Raw genomic sequence first — 22,308 nt, 5'->3', positions numbered from 1 at the left:
AATTTGCGAAACGAACATATCAAATTAACCAACGAATTGCCTTTAACAACTTTAAGTTCGTTTTGTCAAAAATATATTGTATGCCGTAAAATTAGTGACCTTATTCAAAATTGCTGGTCATTTTTACAACTGTCTTCATTTCAAATGTTTTCTATGTATTTAACAAATATTTAGGATTTTGATTGTTCGATTTCCGGTAGGTTAAACTTCTTTTATGTAAATGAAAGACATAAAGTATTTCAAAACACATGTTTAGCTAATTAACATTTGCGGTGGCTTTCAACATGTCAGATGCTAGAGGTTATGATGGCACCAAGTTGGAAAATAGCTTGCCAGACAACCTCTGGCATTGCTGGAGTAGGTATTTTGGAGTAGAAGACCACACAAAAAATCTCCCAATTAAATCAACCAAATAAAGAATCAGGAAATAATTTAATCTTTAATATCTCAAAAGTACATCTACCGATTGAAAAGTTTCTGGAAGAGGAATTAAAGTCGATTTAATTTTAAATGCACGAATTACCCCTGTCGAACTAGTATTTACAAAACTAACCAAAACAAGAACGATAACCCTTGAAAATGATTATCATAGTGCAACAAACTGACTAACTATGACGGGTAAGTTATGGTATGTAGCTGTTACTGGATAAAAAAAATATAAGTGAACCACTTACTGTTACATTTCTGATATTTATCAAGACTGCTACCATGGCTCACTTCCTATTTACCAGTAAATACAGACGTGCCGCTGGAATGGGTCGTTCTTTTCTGGTGTTGAAATATATGATTGGGACGTAAATTTTTCATTTCCTATTGATAAATTACAGATGTATGGGATTTGATCAAAAGATATAGCAACTATGTGCCTTTTCTGCGACCTCCTGGAGACCTTTGTTTTTATTTATGTTCTATTAATTAAAAAAAGATATTAGGTACACAGTAGCAGAATATTTGAATGGGCATGTATTTCGCGCTGAAAAATATATGAATGGGACTCATTGTCTTGCAGACAAATACTTGAATGGGGGTGTTTTTCCAGCTTCAGCTGTACGGTGACAGTACCCCATACAAAGTTTTTTTCCCAAAATGACCCCGTTGCAACAGCCGATCGGGAATGGCAAACTAAGGCGGTTGTGAATTTTGTGGGTTTTGTCATGCATGAATCACTTTCCCCTGGTGTTTATTAAGACTGGTACTTGATAGTTTGAAATCTAAAAAATGCTAAAATGGTAGGTGTATAATTTGTTTTTAATGCATTGATGTGCTGGAAATTAAATGTAAATCTGATGTACCAATGTCCGATAACTTGTGACATTAATGTTTCACCGGAACGCTAGTATTAGGAATAAGTTAAATTATTTACAAATAATATCAAAAGAATCATCAATTACATGTGTTACAAAGTTTGAGAGTTAGTTTAGATGACAAAAAAAATAATAAATAAAGTTTACACTGAAAAGGCAAAAAAAAAACAACTTTACTTATGTAATTCCGTTAATTGAATGTGCTTATGAATTATCGGATGGGTGCAGTATACAGGTCTGAACAGATATAACACGAAGCAGCTAGAATAGTTTCCAGAAGACGAGGGAGAAAGTTGGCTTTAATTTTACAAAAATCCCAACCGTTTTAGTTTTGGTGTAATATCTATTTTGCCAGATTTATTTTGAACTTGACTTGATTATAAATCGGATTAGCGTTCGGTAATCAATTCAAAAATAATACTTCGTATTGCTACGAATCTGATCTCAGTTATTAACATATGTAGTTAAATTTGTTGAAGCAATACTAGTACTTATACGGGAACTAAAAATAGACCATTTCAATTCCGAAGATTTAAATAAAGCTGTAACAGACAGGTGAAAAACTTACCTACAGATAAATTTATGTAGTTTGCTGGTTACCATATATGGAAAGTATCGGAGAAAACTTATCATTTGGAGAAAATGAATGACACGAGCAACGGGGGCATATATAGAGCGAGGACAGTATTGTGAACAACCGTCCGTGCGAGACCCGACAGGGTAGTCAAGGACGTTAAAAACCCCCTTAGTAATAGTATTGTGAAAAATAAATTGATAAGGAGCCATCACAAGAGCTGCAGGGGAAAATTAAAAACAAAGTAAGTAAATATAATTCCGTGTTTAATATTCAGGGCATAATCTAGGCGGCGAAATGGAGATTTAAGTCGCCATGAATTTTTTAAAATTGTTAAAAATCGCCAGCTCGTGCTCTTCTGTAAGAAAAGTGAAGTCGCTGTCAAATTTGACCAAAGAAAGATAACTCTAGTCCTTCCAGATAATAAACAACCATAGCCGAATGGCGGCAATTTTCGTAACGTAGAGAAAACTTAAATTGGAAGAAGGCCATGTGAGCTATTGCCATCACTTGGCGTCCGTCTTTGTCTTTCTCCATTAACAATTTTTCAAAAATCTCCCCTGAAACTACCGAGAGGCATTACAGATGTTCCTTAGGCCAAGTTAGGGTATCCTGCACGAAAGTTGTGTTTAGATTTTTGATCCGTCAAAAAACATGGCCGTCATTACTAAAAGTAGAACATAGGGGTCACACTGTAGATTTTCGCATGTATCTCCAAAACCGTTAGGTTAAGCCAAATTCTGCTATTTTTAATGTTATTTTTTCCAAAAATCTTCTCCTCTGACACTACTTGACCAATTGGAATCACACTTATTATAAACGTTTCTTGGGGTATCTTCCACAAAAGTTGTGTTTCGATTTGATCTATCAAAAACATGGCCACCATTGCTATAAATAGAACATAGGGTCTGACTGTAGTTTTTCACATATATTTCCAAAATCGTTAGGTTAAGCCCAATTCTGACTCGGATAAAAGTGTCCAGCATGATGAACATAGACTATAAATATAAATTGTCTTTTCTTAAGTCAACTTTACATATACAAGATGTCGGTCAATCTATTAGTAAAACAAGAACTTTCATTGTATAATCTATTATTGAGTAAAGCGTAATAGATTGAATGATTGATTATTGGGGTTTAACTCCCGAGCAGCAATATTTCAGCTATATTCAGGCGATGTAATATGAAATGGATGATACAATGAACATGAATGAACATATGAAAAATGGGATGGGACACAAGGACAACAGGGTCGACAAATTTTGATTGCCACTACAAATAGAGAGGGATGGGTAAGTTCAGGCAATTTAGCCTCCTGTGACGGAGCGCAAGGTTTCCTACTCCTTTCGAATACCACAGCAGGGTTCTTAAACATGCGAGGAATGTGGCATCTTCCCCAACACGCTGCATCACTATGGTTTGTGGTCAGGTTTTCCATATTAAAGCCTGACAACCTCAAAACTTTTTGAATATTTGTAAATAATTTTCTTCTATTGTTTCATTAAACCTAAGTATTCTAATATGGTGTGGGTAAGTTTTTAGTGAAATAAATTGTTTTTGCATATTGTACCCGTTAAAAATACAAATTCATAGTTACATATTTTACTTTACATACTCTAGATTCAAACACAGAAAAAAAAACTGAGTAAAAACAAAATGCCAGGCAACCTTTTTGAGGATGATATCACTGCCGTTGTTATTGACAATGGATCTGGAATGGTCAAGGCAGGTTTTGCTGGAGATGACGCACCGAGGGCAGTATTCCCAGCGATTGTTGGTAGACCTAAATATCAGGTCAGTCTATTCACTGATAAGATACCATTTCTTTGCTACCTCCCCATTCTTTTGACTGAAGTTCAATATAGATACATTTTTATGTTGTAAATATCATTTCATCTTAGATTGCTCAATTTATTTCGAATTAAGAATACATTTTCTGGACTTAATCCATTGTTCATCATTTTTTACATAAAATAGGAAAGTAATTTTTTCTTCATAGCCCTACCTCTGAACTTGTATATAATGTTGGAGTCATCTTTACATAGTCATTAGTATAGAACTGAGGACAGCGGGTCCAAGTCGGACAAGTACTTTAACCGATATCGATTTTTTCTTAATTTCTGTATTCTGTTGAATTTCGTTCAGATATATAATGTGTAGTTTCTGTATTGTTTGGTATGTTGATTGACCCAAAATAAAGGTTATAAACATGGTTTAAAATTAATTAAACGAAAAAATCGCATTACAGCTAAAATGAATGTGTTAAATAGAGTAAATCGGTTACCGTAGATATTACTTTACCAATATTTTATAGGGTGTTGTGGCAGGCATGGGACAAAAAGACAGTTATATTGGTGATGAAGCCCAGATTCACCGTGGAATATTAACATTGAAATATCCAATAGAACACGGTATCGTGACAAACTGGGATGACATGGAGAAGATCTGCCATTACATCTTCTATAATGAGCTTAGAGTAGCTCCCGAAGTACACCCTGTCATGTTAACAGAGGCATCACTTAATCCCAAAGCTAACAGAGAGCGCATGACACAAGTAAGATTTGAGAAGTATCTTTGAGTATGTAAATATATGAGTATACATGTTACTGACAATATTTATGTTCAAACTTGATATACATGTATGACACGGCTGTATGTCTTAAAATGTTAAATGATTGTTTTTCAATCAATTTAGCCCCTGTGGGTCCAGGTGTCAAAAGAATAGGTCTGCTGCAGCACTGACCTTGTCGTAAAAGGCGACTAAATAGTGTTCAGAACATTGGTCAGGGGCTAGGGTTCTCTGCCCACAGAGCAGCTGGGTTGTGTGCCCCAGGTGGTAAGATTGGGTACCCCTGGCATTCTACATGCTGGGGTCGCCAGACCATAATATGGAAAATTTGACAGCAAACTATAGTGGTGCAACGTGTCGGGAAAGATGCCACGTTCCTAGCACGTTAAAGAACCCTGCTGTGGTATTCGATAGGGGAAGGAACCTTTGCGTTCCCCTGCAGTAGGCTAAATTGTCCCCCCTCTCTCTAACCAGTCCCCATCAAATTTTGTCGATCCTATATTACTTGTGTCCCATACTTTTTTTCTTTTCATATCATGTTCATTTTATCATCCATATATCGACTTGCCTTGCCATTGTTTAATGAGACGGCCTTAAAATATCACATCAGTTATTTAGAAATAACAAGAATGGTTTTAACATAATATGATATTTTTTCAGATAATGTTCGAGACATTCAATGTTCCCTCCTTTTATATATATATCCAAGCTGTATTGTCTATGTATAGTGGAGGGAGAACAACTGGTATAGTTTTGGATGCAGGAGATGGTGTTTCTAACGTGGTACCCATTTATGAAGGTGTTTATATGTTTCTATTTTCCTTGTATTAAGTGTATATTGCATCTTGCATGTTTTTTTTCTAGTATCAAAAAAGTAATGAAGTCAAAATTGTAAGATGAGACACACCCTAAAAGCGAAACAAAATTAAACTGTTAATGAAAAATAATAACTATGGGTTGGGAAAGTAAATACCACGAGTCTCTCCAACAGTGACATATTCCCTTTGTTTGTAGGTTATACGTTACCCCATGCTATTAAGCGGTTGGATCTCGCAGGTAGAGATTTAACAGCTTATTTACAATAGATACTCCATGAGAGAGGATACAGTTTCGTCACTACAGGTGAAATGGAAGTTGTAAAAGACATCAAAGAGAAAATGTGCTATACTGCTTTGGACTTTGAACAAGAATTGGCAACTTCCGCTACTTCATCAGTCATAGAAAAATCTTACGAACTTCCAGACGGAACTGTCATCACCATTGGCAACGAACGTTTCAGGTGTCCGGAAGTCCTCTTCCAACCATCATTTACTGGTAAGGTGTTTATTAACGATTGCCAATGCTATTCTTAAATTGTAAAAAAAAAATCAAAAATACATCTTTTATTTCACGCATTGATATAATTGAAAACAGTTCATGCCAATTACTCAGAATGCAATATATATGTTTATTTATATCTGTGTAAAATTTAGTACCGATAACTCTTTTTTTATTGTTGAATTTACTTCAACAATTCATGGTCTCTTTTGGTTGTGGTTTTGTATCCTAAGAAAATAGTAACTATTGTAATTGTTTCTACTATAGGTATGGAATTCAGCGGAATTCACGAAATGATATATGACTCTGTCATGATGTCAGATATAGACATTAGAAAAGACCTGTACAACAACGTTGTGATATCAGGGGGGACAACCATGTTTCCTGGTAAGTCGATTGTTAATGTCACCTTTTAGGACATACTTCGACAAGCACTCAACCAAAATAGCATCGGAAATGAAATGCTTTAAAATACATTACATATGCATTAACAAATATTATAGAGTCGTTTGCTTGATCAGTGTTGTTCCAAATATGTGTCAGAGAGTCAAAATGATTCTCCTTAAATTAAAGTGAATTGACCCGAAGTTCTTACCTTCTTGAAGTTGAATTGCCAATTTTGAAGGTAAATACCAGTAAGCTCTCATCTTTATCTTCTATTATCAAATCTCCTCATTTATTTAAAGGTCTTGCGGATCGTTTGAATAAGGAACTTGATGCCATCGTGCCAAACTCAATGAAAACTAAAATCATAGCCGCTCCAGAAAGGAAATATTCTGTATGGATCGGTGGTTCTGTTCTAGGTTCTTTGACAAATTTCCAACAGCAGTGGATCACAAAATCTGAGTATGATGAAAATGGACCTAGCATTGTTCATCGTAAATGTTTTTAGACTAGCCTGTATATACATGATCCATGTTTAACAAATCTCGGTGCAATCACCATAACAGTCCAATTGTTTCAACAACTCATTCAACATAACTGTGATAGTAATCATTTTATTGAATGATGTATGTATCTTGACATGATGAATGTATTTTTGTGTACGTGTATTAATGTGAGTAAAAAGCAAACAAAATTGTCTATTGTTTTCGTAAATTGAATAGATGTATTTGTGAGTGATAAGAATGCATATATTTTAGGTTAGTTAATTATGACCAGAATTGTTAAGTTTTAAATAAAAAATTATAAAATAAGGTTTATGACCATGTTTTTGCCATTATTGTGTTGCCGAATTATCTGGTTCTGCAGTGTTAACTTATTGAATTATCTGGTTCGTATAGAAAAAGTGAAAAAAGTTAACTCTTTTAAGAGGAAGTCCATGCGAAAACCAGGCAGTAGATGTCACCTGACAAATGTTGGTTTCAAGATATTTTCACCCATTTCATATAACAAATGCATCCTTTTTCAAAGGTGATACTTGTTTTTTTTTCTATATACTTCAAAGATTAAAAAGAATTAAATTACACAGAAAGTATTGAAATTCGTGGAAGAAAAAGAGATAACCCTTTAATTTGAACAACTTTTGGTTGCATTGTTAGGTAACTTTCAAATCACCTTCTTCTCCATCCATTGTCGATTTAAAACAAACAACTATACATATCATATATGCATTACATTGGAACAAATTCAGTGGAACGAAATTTACTTTGTTTTACACCTGTATCATAGTATCTGCCTGATTTTTACTCGGCGGGTGTTTCTAGAAAAGCAGGACGATTACCCTTGTGTCATTTAAAATTAAATGTAGAATTTTTTTCATGAACTTAATTTTTAACCAAAATATGCTTAGCTTCTAGGGTCGGCCCAGACTCCCGCCATAAGCGATTGCCTCCTTCATTAAAAACGGGCTTATTTTATCATATCCTTGTAATTCGTGATTATTGATTGCACATTATGTTTTGCCTGTAACTTTGAACATTCTTTCACAACAAAACCTAGCCGGTTATTAAAAAATTACCTCAAGGCGAGAACTCAATTTTGTCATGATTAATAATCAGTAGGCAAACTCATGAAAGGGTGGCGCCTCTCCTATCCTCCAGTATTTTGGTTGATCTGAAACGGACTCCCTTTTAGGCAAATAAGCAACCCATTATTGGAAATTCTGGATCCACCATGACAAATCTCACCGAAATCTATATAGTCGATGTCTTGGTATTGAACAGCTAACAATTGCATGTCGATCTATTCGCATAACAGTTCCAAAGAACTTAAACTGCACAACGTGGAATTTCACAAAAAGAGAATTACATTTTACAACTGTTTCCGAAAGCTTTATATATGTACTTGGATAAGATTTAGACTTACATGTGTAAATCTAAAAATAAAAATTATTAGTGTATAACAAAATTAAAAGAATGTGAGCAATGCTCCCGAAATGGATACCCCACCCAATGACAAAGATAACATTGAAAGAGTAATCAAGGGAACCAAGGTTATAGCGGTAATCAAAAGAATGTAATCCGGGGACAAAGACCAGATATGGAAAACAGACATACACAACAAAGAACATAAAGTAACTAAAATCATACATACAAAGTAACAAAAGTAAATGAGCAACTCGGACTCCACTAAAAACTGGGAGTATGGACCAGGTGCACCGGTTGGGTAAGCGTCCTCTGCTTTTCTAGAAACACCAGCCGAGTTGCTCATAAAAAGTTAAGTCCGGGGTAGACAAACGAGGGAAGGAAAACTATGACCTGTTGAATAAATCAGTTTTCATGGTGCTGATGGATACACCATAACGATCCACGAGTTCATGATAACGACCATATAACTTCTGTAGTGATGACTTCAATCTTATAGCAACATAACCCTGTTCCAGAAGCCTATTTGCTAGAGTTCTAGCGCGATACAAAAAATCTGCGTAGTTTCGGCAAGCTCTGGCATAACGTATGAGTTGTGATATGAACACTCCATACGCAGGAGCCGAAGGGATGTTGCCACAGATGAAAGGAAAGTTGACAATTCTGAATGAAAAGTCATCACGTTTGTCTTAAAGTTTGGTCAATAGTTTTCCTTTACCATCGTTTTCTAAGTGTAGGTCAAAATATGAAATATCATCAATATAAACACATCCTCAAAATTGATTTGGATCAAAATCTAAAACACGAGGCACACAATGGGTGTATATCCTAAAGAATCTTTGAAATTTGCACGAAATTCCATTCTGCGTACAAGAGATGAATACTACCTTATATAAATAAAAGACGAAGTCTTTATTTTGCTACCCCTCCCCAGAAAACCACTCGGATCATAAATCTGAACTAGAAGGAGCAAGTAAATAATAAATTTCTACGAACGTTTAATTAAAGTCCATCCATTGGTTTATGAGAAATAATAGATCAGAAAGGGAAACCCATCTGCGTAACAGAAGAACGAACGGAGGGACGGGCACCCGTACCACAATATACACTCATTTTGCAAGCTGGAGTATAAAATATATGAAAGTGCTTTGAAAAATAAACCACTGAAAACATGCATGGACTAGGTTGCGAACATCACACAATATACAATAAATGGTTCATTGAAAAACCGATGAAAATCATAAAAACAACTTCCATCTAGATGAATCGTACGTGAATATCACGAAATTATTGTTGGTGCTTTCGACGACAAATTGTTACCACGCTTATTACCATGGCTTACACATACATAAAACAGGGAATTGGAACTGTAGTTGTCAATATCAACTGACGGGTCCTGTAGTAAAGGGAAATCCAGAAATAAATGGGAGCTACTAAAGTCGAATTAATTCGAAGGTGCCGAAATTAAATTGTGAAAGTGCGTGTCATTTTCTGCGGATCGATTAGGATTTTTCCCCCGAAAAATAGTGCGAAAATAACTTGCATTTTAAGAAGCAGTCAAACGTATTTAATTGAAATATCATTCGTCCATTGCAGATTGAAATAAAAAGCTTCGCTGGGCGCAGCTTGAAAGAACCGCAGAGGCCGAACCCTCAACAGTTCAGGCACCCCTTAAATCAAATCAAGTTAATGTCCAGATATCACGAAAATGCTTGTTTCCAGTCTCTAATTCAGTTAATGTCACACTCCAAACCAACCCCGACATTTTTTTTGTATCATGGCACCTTGTGATACAATTTCATAAAGATTTATTTTCTTGCACTCAAGTAATTGTTTGTAAATTGAATTGTATACACACAACAGACGACAGTTACTGTATACGTATGTTATACCTTTATACGAGCGATTTTTTTCGCCGTCGTATGAAATTCCTCAAAATTGGAGTATTTTTCCACAATAAATTTGAAAGACCCCCCCCCCTCCCACATTAATCAAATGATCGGTACCTGATGAACCATGCAATTTAATTGTGGATGTCGACAAATATCAAATGACCTCCTTCAAAAATGGTGAATATTTTCTTGCTGCATAATGGGAAGAGATATGTGCCACCCTTTTCTATGGAAAACATGGAAAACCATAAAATGACCAAAGTCAAGCAAGAACGCTGAGACTATATTAAGTAAAAAAAAAGGTTTTCCTTAGACTTAGTACTACCAATATGGCCCTAAACAAAAGTGTTCAGTGTGACCTTGTCCTTTAGACATATGACCTTGGAAATCAAAATGTTTCTAGATTAAGTAAACCACCTGATAAATATTTAGTCCATATGAGCAAAGTCTATCAGGTTACTACATGCACGTTTTTTGGGCGAATCCATAGTCTCAGAAAGGGGATGGGGGGAAGGGGGGGGGAGGGGGTTGGCGCCGCTGGCACATATCAGGCCACCCCCTATGTATCTGAGCCTAATATAAGGGCTGAACTCTAGGTATTCTAGGTACATAACTATTCCATTTTGAATAATTACTATATTTTAGCTCACCTTGCCGAAGGCCATGCGAGCTATTGCAATCACTTGGCGTCCGTCGTCGTCGTTAACAATTATACAAAACTCTTCTCCTCTGAAACTACTCGACTAATTAGAACCAAACTTGGTGTGAATGTTCCTTGGGATATGTTGCATAGAACTGATGTGGGGATTTTTTAATCGTCAAAAAACAAGGCCGCCGTTACTAAAAATAGAACATAGGGGTCAGACAGTAGTTTTTCACATATATCCTAAACCGTTATGTTTAGCTGAATTCTGACAAAGTAAAAGTGTTCAGCATGATGAGATCTATCTCTGGTCAAATTTTGGTTTTAATCCGATGAGGTCTCACTAACCACTTCTAACGTTTCCATTACTTTACATGTTAAAAAAGTAATTTTCAAAGTCTCACTGAATTCCCAGGACAAAGACATCTTAAAGCTGCATACCGTTCCGAAGCTTGGAAAATAAGGCTTCCAAAATCATTATGCTAATGGTACGATGATAGAAGAAATTCTTCACAAAATTTACTTGAATAAATAATACTGAAAATCCACATTTTTACCTGTTCTGCTGACAGCATGGAGGCAAATTACTCACACATGTAAACAATATTCATACACTTTTGTAGTTAATTACATATATGATTTTAAAGTACACATTCTCAGCTTCATTTTGACTACTTTTAATCATAATACACACAAATAATGCACTTACAATGCATATGTCTAGGTTCAGTGTGTTTTTGGTACTACATGGCCATTTGACCCGGAAGTGGTTAGTGAGACCTAAGCCATGCTTGAATTATTGCCCCTTTTCAATGATTTTTGCTGTTTTTAATGTTATTTCTTTCAAAAATCTTCTCCTCTGGCACTACTTTGACCAAGTGAAACCGAACTTGGTATGAATGTTCCTTGGGATATACTGCATAGAACTGATGTGGGGATTTTTGATTTGCATAAAAACATGGACGCCGTTACTAAAAATAGAACATAAGGGTCAGACAGTAGTTTTTCACATATATCTCCTGAACTGTTAGGTTTAGCTGAATTTTGACACGAGTAAAAGTGTTCAGCATGATGAGATCTATCCCTGGTCAAATTTTGGTTTTAATCCGTTAAGCCATGTTGGAGTTATTGCCCCTTTTCAACGATTTTTGCTATTTTTAATGTTATTTCTGTCAAAAATCTTCTCCTCTGACACTTCTTGACCAATTGAAAACAAACTTGGTATGAATGTTCCTAGAACTGATGTGGGGATTTTTGATTCGTCAAAAAACATGGCCGCCCTTACAAAAAATAGAACATAAGGGTCAGACAGTAGTTTTTCACATATATCTCCAGAACCGTTAGGTTTATCCAAATTCTTTCAATAGTTAAATGATCCATATTATTAGGACTACAAAAGTCTTCAGACTCCTGGTAAGAGTTCTTGCCCTTGAAAGGGGAAAAATGACTTTTTTAATAGTTTTCAGTCAATATCTTGAAAACTATGATAGATTAAAAGAAACTTTCAATTGTTGAAAAGATCTTGTGATGAGTCCTACCAAAGGCTTCTTGAGTCAAAATTGTTGGACAACTTGTTTAATTTATTGCCTTTGAAAGGCAAAATTCAATAAGGTTAACGATTCAGGCTCCTGGGAGCCTCTTGTTGGGGGTAGAATTTGTGAAAAATCTATATTTCATGCACACAGAAAATATCCCAATGGGGGGCACATGCCAGGCCACCCCTATGTATCTGAGTCTGATGTAAGGGCTGATCTCTACGCTCTAGGTACATAACTCGTTCCATTTTGGATTAATCATATGCCTCCTCAACCACAAGAAAATAACCATATACAAATCACAAACTTTGTTCATAACTAGTTGCCGTAACTTGCTGTAATTACGCAAACTTTTTGTATCACGCTAGGACTCTTACAGTACGGCTTCTGGAACAGGGTTATTTTGCTACAAGATTGAAGTAATCACTACAGAAGTTTAATGGTCGCCATCATGAACTTGCAGATCATTATGCTGTATCCATCTGCACCATGATACAGACTTTTTTATGAGCAACTCGGCGGGTGTTTCTAGAAAAGAAGAGGACGCTTACCCTACTGGTGCACCTGGTTCATGCTCCCAGTTTTTAGTGGGGTCTGAGTTGCTCATTTGCTTTCGTAACTTTGTATGTATTATTTTGGTTACTTAATGTTCTTTGTTGTGTATATCTGTTTTCCATGTCTGGTCTTCGTCCCTGGATTACTTTCTTTTGCTTTCGGCTAGAACCTTGGTTCCCTTGATTACTCTTTCATTACTTTATTAGTGAAAAAATAATAATGTATCTGAATATATCCACTGCACATTTTATTTAGAACTCAAGTAACATAATCAAAATAAGACTAGAATTCTGATAGTATAAAGCAAATCTAAATACCCTTTCTAGCAAGAAGCCAATAGCACAAAAGTTTTTAAAAAAATATATCACAAAGCAGTTACTCTGCTTAACAGTAAACAATCTCTTTTATTTAAAGAAATGTTCAGTTATTTTGACTTGATCACTGATATACTTTATCATTTGGATCATTTTATCAATGGAAAGTTTCTTTAAACTAAGTACAATTTTCACCCTATCTGATATTGTAATCATACAATAAATGCAACAATAATCAAATCTTCAGCAATAATTCTTGTTTGAGGTCATCAAATCAATTCCAAGAAATGGAATCATTTGGAGTACATGCATTTTTCAAAAAGATAATTTTATCAATCATTTATTTCATAAATAAATAAGATCTAACACTTGCATAAAATAAAAAGACATCAAATTTAATGCTAACTTCCTAAAAAGAATTTTTTACCAAGTGTTGTTCAATAGCTAATATTTCCCATTTTGTGAACAACTGTTATAATGTAAAAACAATAAATTATCAATTTACCACACAGTTATATACTATAAGAAGGAATTTCAGGATAAAAAATGAAAAATAAAACATTTTTACTATTTTTTTTGCAGTTACAAATTTTCACAGATTGCATTAAGTGAGCATATCAAGGGTATTCATTTTTCCTATTTTAAACATCATTAGCACTTTAATGTATTAAAAATCAGTTTCTTAGGTACTTTTTCACACTTATCTGCCCATTTTAATACTATTGAAAATCAGTATGCTATGAATTTTTTTTAAAACAGAGTAACTTTCAGACATGCAGTCTTATTACAATGATTCACTTTTTTCATCTGCATTATTTTAACCTTTACCTAACTTAGTATGTTCAAAATATTTACAGCAAGTAACACAGTTAAGTTCAGAAAATAAGATTTGATCATTTGAACATATTCTGCTAGACTTCCTTAGGTAGGTAAATGGACAATTGATAAGGGGAAATTTAACTAACCATCATTCCATTGGTATTTTTATAAGTACCATTCCGCATTAAAATCAAGCAATGGGTGGCACATCATTTTCCTTAATTTGGCCAAATATACATTCAACACATCTAGAAAAAAACAAGGCTAATTCAATTTGTCTTGAAGCATATGTGATCTTGATATTTTTTTATCTCTTATATAAGGAAAAAATGTGGTGAAATTTTCCGGCTGTATTTCCATAGTGCATTTCAACTACATTTGACATAACAAAATCATAAAAATGCAAAGTTTACATACACTTTGATGGTTATTTCTAGAGGTTATAAGGTATAAATACTTAGATTTTGCAATAAAATCTCTGCATTTTTTTCTTCATGTGCCATCAGTTTTATAAAGTTTGCCTGATTCTTAGACAGAGAAGTATTTAAACATGTATCTAATAGAAAGTTTAAATTTCTCAGTTAATGGTCAATTCAATAAAGGTAAGACCAACTTCATTCCCTCAAGTTAACATTGCTACTTGCTGCATGACTTTTTTCTTAATCAACACTTCTTTTGTGCTTATTATTGTTAACAAATTCTTTAAGCTGATCCAAAAGGATATTAACAGCATGATTTGTAGCATCATTAGACAGTGTTCCTAAACCTGCAAAATTAATCACTCGTCTCCATAAGTCGTCCTTTTCAAGGTAAAATAAGTTCAAGCTTTTATTTGTAGAATAGAAGCATGTTGGAGTAGTAAGGACATTATCTTTAACTTTCAGATTATAAACACTGGCTTTAGGTGTTTCTTTAATTATACGTAAATGTCGCCACAATGGAAGACAATAGTTATGACTGGACAACATGTTATACAAATCAGCTCCAATTTCTGTTGATTCTGAAAAATTATCTGATGAGTCTAAAACCTTGACTATAAGCACATTGTCTGAAGTCAATTTTGAGGGAGAAGCCTTTTTTTCCTCTTTGATACTACCAGAAGTCAAATCCTTTTTGTAGACCCTAACTGTACTGGTAGTTCTTGAAGAATCCGCTGTTTTCAATTCCATTTGATTCTTATTTTGATCATTGAACGATGTCACTACAGGTCCTTGAGATTGGTCTATAGAAGTGACATTATCATTTTGACTATAACTACTTGGTAATTCATTTCCAACAACTTCAACCTTCATCAACACTGTTTGTTTACGATTACTATTTTGTGTAGTTGGATTTAACAAAGGAAGGATAACTCTTCTCTCATAATAAGTTACTGGTTTGGTTGTTTCATTTAACAAATTTTTTGCACGATTATCATGCCCCGAGGAAGTCTGCATGTCGTTCTGTTTATTGAAATCTTTAAAAGTTTGAATACCAACATGTTTATTAACACCTGTAATTTTCTTTCCACCTTGTTTATTCACATCTGTAGAATGCTTACCATCCTGTTTATTCACATCTGTAGAATGCTTACCACCTTGTTTATTCACATCTATAGAATCCTTACCATCCTGTTTATTCACATTTGCAGAATGCTTACCACCTTTTTTATTCACATCCATAGAAGTTTGTTTACTCCCCTGTTTATTTGTATCTGAAGTGTGCTTACCACCCTGTTTATTCGGATTTGTAGACGTTTGCATACAATATTGTTTATTCATACCAACAGAAGTTTGCATTCTGTCCTGTTTATTCACATCTGCAGATGTTCGCATCCTTTCCTGTTTAGCATCTTGTATAATTGTATCCATTGGGGCTTGCACTGCTTCAGTATCATGTTTTTGATAACTTCCTGGTTTCACCTGTCCACTAAGAAATTGTAAGTAACTGGATGCCAAATAGCTGTTTGAACCATCCTTAAACCTGTCATTTTTGTTACCGTAATGATGATCATGGTTAACCTTAGCTGGTTCCTTCACATAACTATAACTATGATTACTGTCCATGACAGCCACAAATTTATTACCATCACTGGATTCACTATGTATGAGGGTCCTGTCTGATGATGTAGAAGCAGTATTTGTATTCTTCAAGCTGTCTGGCACAACCTTATTTTCATCTTTTCCATCACACTTTTGTCCTATAAAAAATTAAAGGAAAGGAACTAGTAAAAATTGTTTTAGTACTGAACATTTACAAAGATGTCTAAGCATCTCCAGTTATAATCAGCAGTAAAAGCCAGTTAAATGAAATCCAAAGCTAAATATATTGTGCAATTAAAACAAATGATCAGTCTGACTTTGATTTCTGAGGTCAAAGACTTATGAAATTCATCGCAGTACATAAAACATCAGGAAGTGCCGATTGCTAACATATGAAAAGATCTTTAACAATTTTTCCTCAGAAGTGCATTACTAGTAAGTCATTATTAAGGTTGCAAGAAGTCTTGGTCATAATTTAAAGTTGCACGACAGTCTTGGTCATAATTTAAAGTAACACGACAGTCTTGGTCATAATTTAAAGTAACACGACAGTCTTGGTCATAATTTAAAGTCGCATAACAGTCTTGGTCATAATTTAAAGTCGCATGACAGTCTTGGTCATGATTTAAAGTAACATGACAGTCTTGGTCATAATTTAAAGTCGCATGACAGTCTTGGTCATAATTTAAAGTAACATGACAGTCTTGGTCATAATTTAAAGTAACATGACAGTCTTGGTCATAATTTAAAGTCGCATGACAGTCTTGGTCATAATTTAAAGTCGCAGGACAGTCTTGGTCATAATTTAAAGTCACACGACAGTCTTGGTCATAATTTAAAGTCGCAGGACAGTCTTGGTCATGATTTAAAGTAACATGACAGTCTTGGTCATAATTTAAAGTAACATGACAGTCTTGGTCATAATTTAACGTCGCATGACAGTCTTGGTCATAATTTAAAGTCGCATGACAGTCTTGGTCATAATTTAAAGTTGCAGGACAGTCTTGGTCATAATTTAAAGTCGCAGGACAGTCTTGGTCATAATTTAAAGTCACACGACAGTCTTGGTCATAATTTAAAGTCGCAGGACAGTCTTGGTCATGATTTAAAGTAACATGACAGTCTTGGTCATAATTTAAAGTAACATGACAGTCTTGGTCATAATTTAACGTCGCATGACAGTCTTGGTCATAATTTAAAGTCGCATGACAGTCTTGGTCATAATTTAAAGTCGCAGGACAGTCTTGGTCATGATTAAGATCTCATGACAGTCAAAGCCTGAGTCAAGAGCTAAATAAAATGTTCTACACAGTGCAGTTTGGTATGACCACAGAAATTTAACCTTTTACTGATATGGACACAGCACTCAAGCTTGGTACAACTCTGAATTTTGATTGTGATAAGATATTTAAAAAGATCCTTATTTAGTAATAACCTCCAATATCATTCTCAGCATTTCTTCGGGGTATTTGTCTTTGTGGTATAATTTCACAGAGATCCATTTGCTTATACCAGTAGTCAAGTTGTTGTCTAGACATCTTTAAAATGCTTTTTGACCCCTGATTCCTAAACGATTAATTTCACAAACCAAAGAACTCAAGCCTTCCTTTTGTGGTATAGCATCTTGTGAAATGCCCCTTGTGGTATAATTTCATGAAGATCTATACATGTATACTAAAGTTAATGCCTGAAAATACTGCCTGATAATTGCCATTATTTTCAGACATCTAATGCCCACAACAATGACAGTATGTAGTTATATAAAATATTGAGTTATTGCAGCAAATAGAGAAAGAAAATTTGATAAAAAAACGAAAGCATAGGCATAAAAAATAAAAATGTCACTGGGTAAATTAACATGAAGTTGCATGCATTGTCTTGCTAGGCAAATTCCCACTCTTAAAATCCCTTACAACATATGTCCTATCCACTCTTAAATCACATACAACATATGTCCCCTCAACTCTGAAATTACTAACAACATATGTCCCTCCACTCTTAAATCACATACAAAATATGTCCCATCTACTCTTAAATCACTCACAACATATGTCCCATCCACTTTTAAATCAACTACAACATATGTCCCCTCCACTCTGAAATGACATACAACATATGTCCCCTCCACTCTGAAATGACATACAACAAGTCTCTCCACTCTGAAATCACATACAACATATGTCACATCCACTCTTGAATCACATACAACATATGTCCCATCCACTCTGAAATGACATACAACATATGTTCCTCCACTGTTAAATCACATACAACATATGTCCCCTCCACTCTGAAATCACATACAACATATGTCATCCACTCTTGAATCACATACAACATATGTCCCATCCACTCTGAAATGGCATACAACATATGTCCCTCCACTCTTAAATCACTATAAAAATATCTACATGAAAAACTACCATTAGAATTTCCTGGACCAACACTGGGTTGTTTTATAATAATTAAGACATACCTTGAACTGAGTTGAACCTTTTTGATAAACCATCTTTGAGGTAATAACAAGTTGTCAGATGTGTTGCTGGAAAAAAGATAAGAATGAACAATTCAAAGTTAACAAAAAAAATTAATCCATAAAAAACATGAAAGTTATCAAAAATGTATATTCAGGACTCACATTATTTTAACTCTCCATATATTGCACAAGTTATTTTCTATGGCGTTGAATTGCTATTCCTTTCAATATTTACATTGTATGTAACAATTTATGGCAGTTCATTTTATTACAAATGTATTATTTTTGCATAGCAAATACTATAGGCTCACCTAAGAATCATGCAAAGGGTGATTACCTAATATATTTGTCTCCTTATAAAACTTATGTGTCTTGTTAGTAATTTTAGAAGATAACAAAGCAATGACACAAAGGTAAAGACAGTGGAGAAAAAAATTACTGGCTGTATAGTGATATGTAGTGAACAATCAAAGTGCTCTTAGCACTGGAAGTTTTTGATTCTAGTGAAAATTGTAGCATGAACAAACTTTCAAAGTTTTCATGATGTAAAACAAAACTGTAATCAAACATTTGTGCTTCACATATTATTGAGAACTATTTGTTTTTCTAAATATGTAGAAACTAAATGTTAATCTTGACTACTGATTTCTGAAGTATAAGCTGTAACCAATAGTTAAACAGTATCCAACTTTACACACATTTACAAATTTTGTTCCATTTCACTGTTTTCCCACATTTTAAAACCTGTCCAAAAGTTAATTTGCATTTACATTCAAAACTATTTTACCTGAGTATTTATCCTACACTTACATTATACTCAAATAAAACTAATTTCATCTTAAAAAAATATTTCCTTGATGAATGTACAATTTTCCAGAACTAGACACTGTATATCAATTTGAATTTCCCCGCCAATTTTTTTGGTTAAAATCACTACAATTCACTTCCTGTTTATTAACAAAAGTGAGGATTTTGAATAACAAGTGTGTTAAATGGAACATGCTTCACACATTTAATGTTAACATTACTGCAAGAACTTCATTCCTTAAATCAATTTTGAAAGCCAAAAAGGAGTCCCTTAAATCTTCAGTTGATTTGAGGACAATACCTTTATTTTATTTTGCTGAAATAATAAAATATTATCCAGCTGAATAATAGCCAGAAACATATTTACTGGTTATAAAAGAGGTATTGAATGATATAATAGGAATTACATTCACACCAAATTTTTGTGTAGAGTACAGATATAGTATGGAAGTTCCAGTGATTGACCAGTGACATCAGCTTTTTTGACCTTATAGGATCAAAAACCCCAAAATGGTGGAACATATTTTTTTAATAGAAATTAACTAAACTGTTTTGACCAATTTCATTACTTTCAAAACCTTAAAGACAATTTTTATTACATTTTATCAAAGATATCACTCTTTGATAAGATTTGAGATTGTTTATGGAATTTCTATTTATCACATTTTTTTCCACATTTACATTATTTTTAAGTGAGTCTGTAGTCAATTTTTATATGATCAGTTTTGTCCCCATATGAACCTGTGTAAACATGATTTGGTTAGATGTTTTCACCACAATATTAACATCTCTTTCTTTTATCTATATTCTTTAATAGTTCTTGTCTTAATAGACACAAGAATACGTTTCAATTTACTTCTTCAAAGACTATTAAAAATTGTCTAAACATACTGGAATCTAAAACAAACTCCTTTTCTTAGTTTACCCAAATTTGTGCAGAAGCTCACTGAGTGATACCACTCACTTGAAATTGTCAATTCTTTATTTGAATTATCTCCCTTTGCAAACATTGTACAATAATTAATGGTGTATTCCTTCAAGTATTTAAACATACAAGTATAATTTTTCATCAAAGCTTCCTCTGCAACTATCCAATAAAATGTTTAGTGGAGCTTGATAGGCTTATAGATGTTGAACCCTGAACAGATGGGGCAAATATGGACACAAAGTTCAAGCTCGATACAGCTCTGAATTTTAATCAAATATTTGACACAAGATAAAATTTGGATCAAATAGAAATGTTATATGAACTTAAAATGCTTGCAACAAGAATTATGAAAGATTACATAGACAGACAAACAGACAGACATATGGACAATATAATTTCTTAATATCCCAAAAGTTTGTTCTGGAGGGTATGATTAATAAAGCTTTAATCAAAGGAAATAAACAAATCACTATATCACACCATTCAATGGAATGTGTCCCAAAGCAGGCAATTATCCATTTTTGTACGAACAAAGTCCCATAACTCAAAAATGTATAATCCAAAATATAAAAATATATTCTGTATTGATCTCAAGAGTTGAACTTGAGTTCAACAGATTTTTATCGTTCATTTTATCATTTTATTTTCCCACCACTGTCCCATGTTAGGGGATAGTTGAGCACCCTGCATCATACTTAATGTGCCTGTCATAAGTCAGGAATCTGTAGTTTTGTGGTTGTTATTGTTTTTTCTGTTATTCATTTTATATTTTTCTTCCATAAATTATGTAGACTTTCATCTTTTTTTTTAACAACAGTCTCATTTGCAATCATATCACATCTCCTATTTTAATATCGAGCCTTTTCTAGTTATTTTATGAATATGTAAAATCCCTCTTTTTATGAACAAAGTCCCCTGATTTGAAAATGGAAAATCAGAAATTTATAACTATTGAAAAGGAAGCTTACTAAAAATAGAATCAAGCTTCTTCCAAAAATTTCATGAGAATGGGTGCAACCATTACCAAGTTGAACTAAAACAACTGTGAAATACCCCCTTTTTTATGAATAAAGTCAAATATCTGTAAATTGTTAAATTGAAAATTTACAAAAATTGAAAGCGAGTTTACATCAATATAAATAAACAATTAACCAAATTTCATTGACATTGCTTTAAGGGTATTTGAGTCAAAGTTCAAAAACAGAAAATCTCCCCATTTTTTAACAAATAAAGTTGTTATGCAAAGTATAAACGACCGACATCTGTAGCCCATAAAAAGTCCTGTCTTTAAAGATGGCCACATGAAAATAATAATACACAATATATTTGTGTATGATGTCAAATATTCAAATACAAATTTCAGGTTCAAAGGTTATGCTACACAGCCAAATAAGCCATATATGGTAATCATTGGTAATCATATGAAAGAGTAATCAAGGTTTATTTCTTAATTAATCCAACTTCCATATGGGGGAGGTTAAATGGAACAGCCATTATTTTGGCTATTCCTAGGGAAATTTTTGTCACAAAAATTACCGTATTTGTCATATTAGAAAAGAAATAATGCCTTCCAGGGGTAGATTTGCACTCATTTTAATATGGGTTTGGCATTTATATTCTCATTAAACACCTCACTGTCGCTCCGTTTTGAATAATCGAATATAAATGCCATACCCATGTAAAATTAGTACAAATCTAGCCCCTACATGAATTGTTTCTTAAATAATATATATATATATATATATATAGTGGAAACTGAGATTTAAGGATCTAGCTAAACAATGTTCTTTCTTTCAGAGCAGATCAGCTATAAAGTCAGCCTCATAAGAAAGAAGGAATAGGCCAGCAAGTAGAGGAACACAATTTGTTCCCTTTGGAATGCCGACCGTTCGTTGAAAAACGCACCCACCACACTGGACAAATATGTTGTCAATAAAAAATCCCAGCATTTTGTAAACACCTGCTGCTGTATATTTGGAAGATGAAATGGAATTATTTTTACCAAGTACGGTATGTGGAGTCTCTATCAAGAACTATATATTTGTATCTAGGAGTACCATCTTTTTTTTTTTTTTAAAACAACGACGTATAATGTTTTTGAATCGAGATTTTAACTGAGTAAGGGGAATAGAAGTATACAGTGTTGAAAAATCATAGCTTTTAATGTAATTATATTCTGATAATAATCTTGAATTGAGGATCTCCCAAAGATCTTTGATTTTTTTAGAATCCACACTGAAATAATACC

The 22,308-nt window shown here is 33.8% G+C and overlaps 1 protein-coding gene and 1 pseudogene across 2 annotated transcripts in view; one reads left to right on the top strand and one right to left on the bottom strand.

Moving 5' to 3' along the window:
* The first annotated feature begins 153 nt into the window (after nucleotides 1-153).
* Nucleotides 154-6,944, top strand: LOC148601077 (actin, cytoplasmic-like; annotated as a pseudogene). The gene is made up of 7 exons (XR_015916984.1): nucleotides 154-2,122; nucleotides 3,499-3,672; nucleotides 4,193-4,432; nucleotides 5,108-5,246; nucleotides 5,462-5,761; nucleotides 6,032-6,151; nucleotides 6,451-6,944. The product of XR_015916984.1 is annotated as an actin, cytoplasmic-like (transcript).
* A 5,977-nt stretch (nucleotides 6,945-12,921) lies between these two features.
* Nucleotides 12,922-22,308, bottom strand: part of LOC148601074 (uncharacterized) — a 39,706-nt gene continuing 30,319 nt past the window's right edge. The window contains exons 12-13 of the mRNA XM_088556124.1: nucleotides 18,326-18,391; nucleotides 12,922-16,007 (exon numbers count right to left, since the gene is read on the bottom strand). Coding sequence (XP_088412250.1) covers nucleotides 14,488-16,007; nucleotides 18,326-18,391 — 1,586 coding nt within the window. The 3' untranslated portion in view covers nucleotides 12,922-14,487. The remainder of the gene's footprint in view (nucleotides 16,008-18,325; nucleotides 18,392-22,308) is intronic.

The sequence above is a fragment of the Perna viridis genome, chromosome 12 (genome assembly GCF_037379345.1).
Source record: "Perna viridis isolate PV_CMFRI_1.1 ecotype Kerala chromosome 12, ASM3737934v1, whole genome shotgun sequence".
Taxonomy (NCBI): domain Eukaryota; kingdom Metazoa; phylum Mollusca; class Bivalvia; order Mytilida; family Mytilidae; genus Perna; species Perna viridis.
Note: the sequence above shows the minus strand (reverse complement) of the source record. Positions and strands in the feature narration are given on the sequence as shown.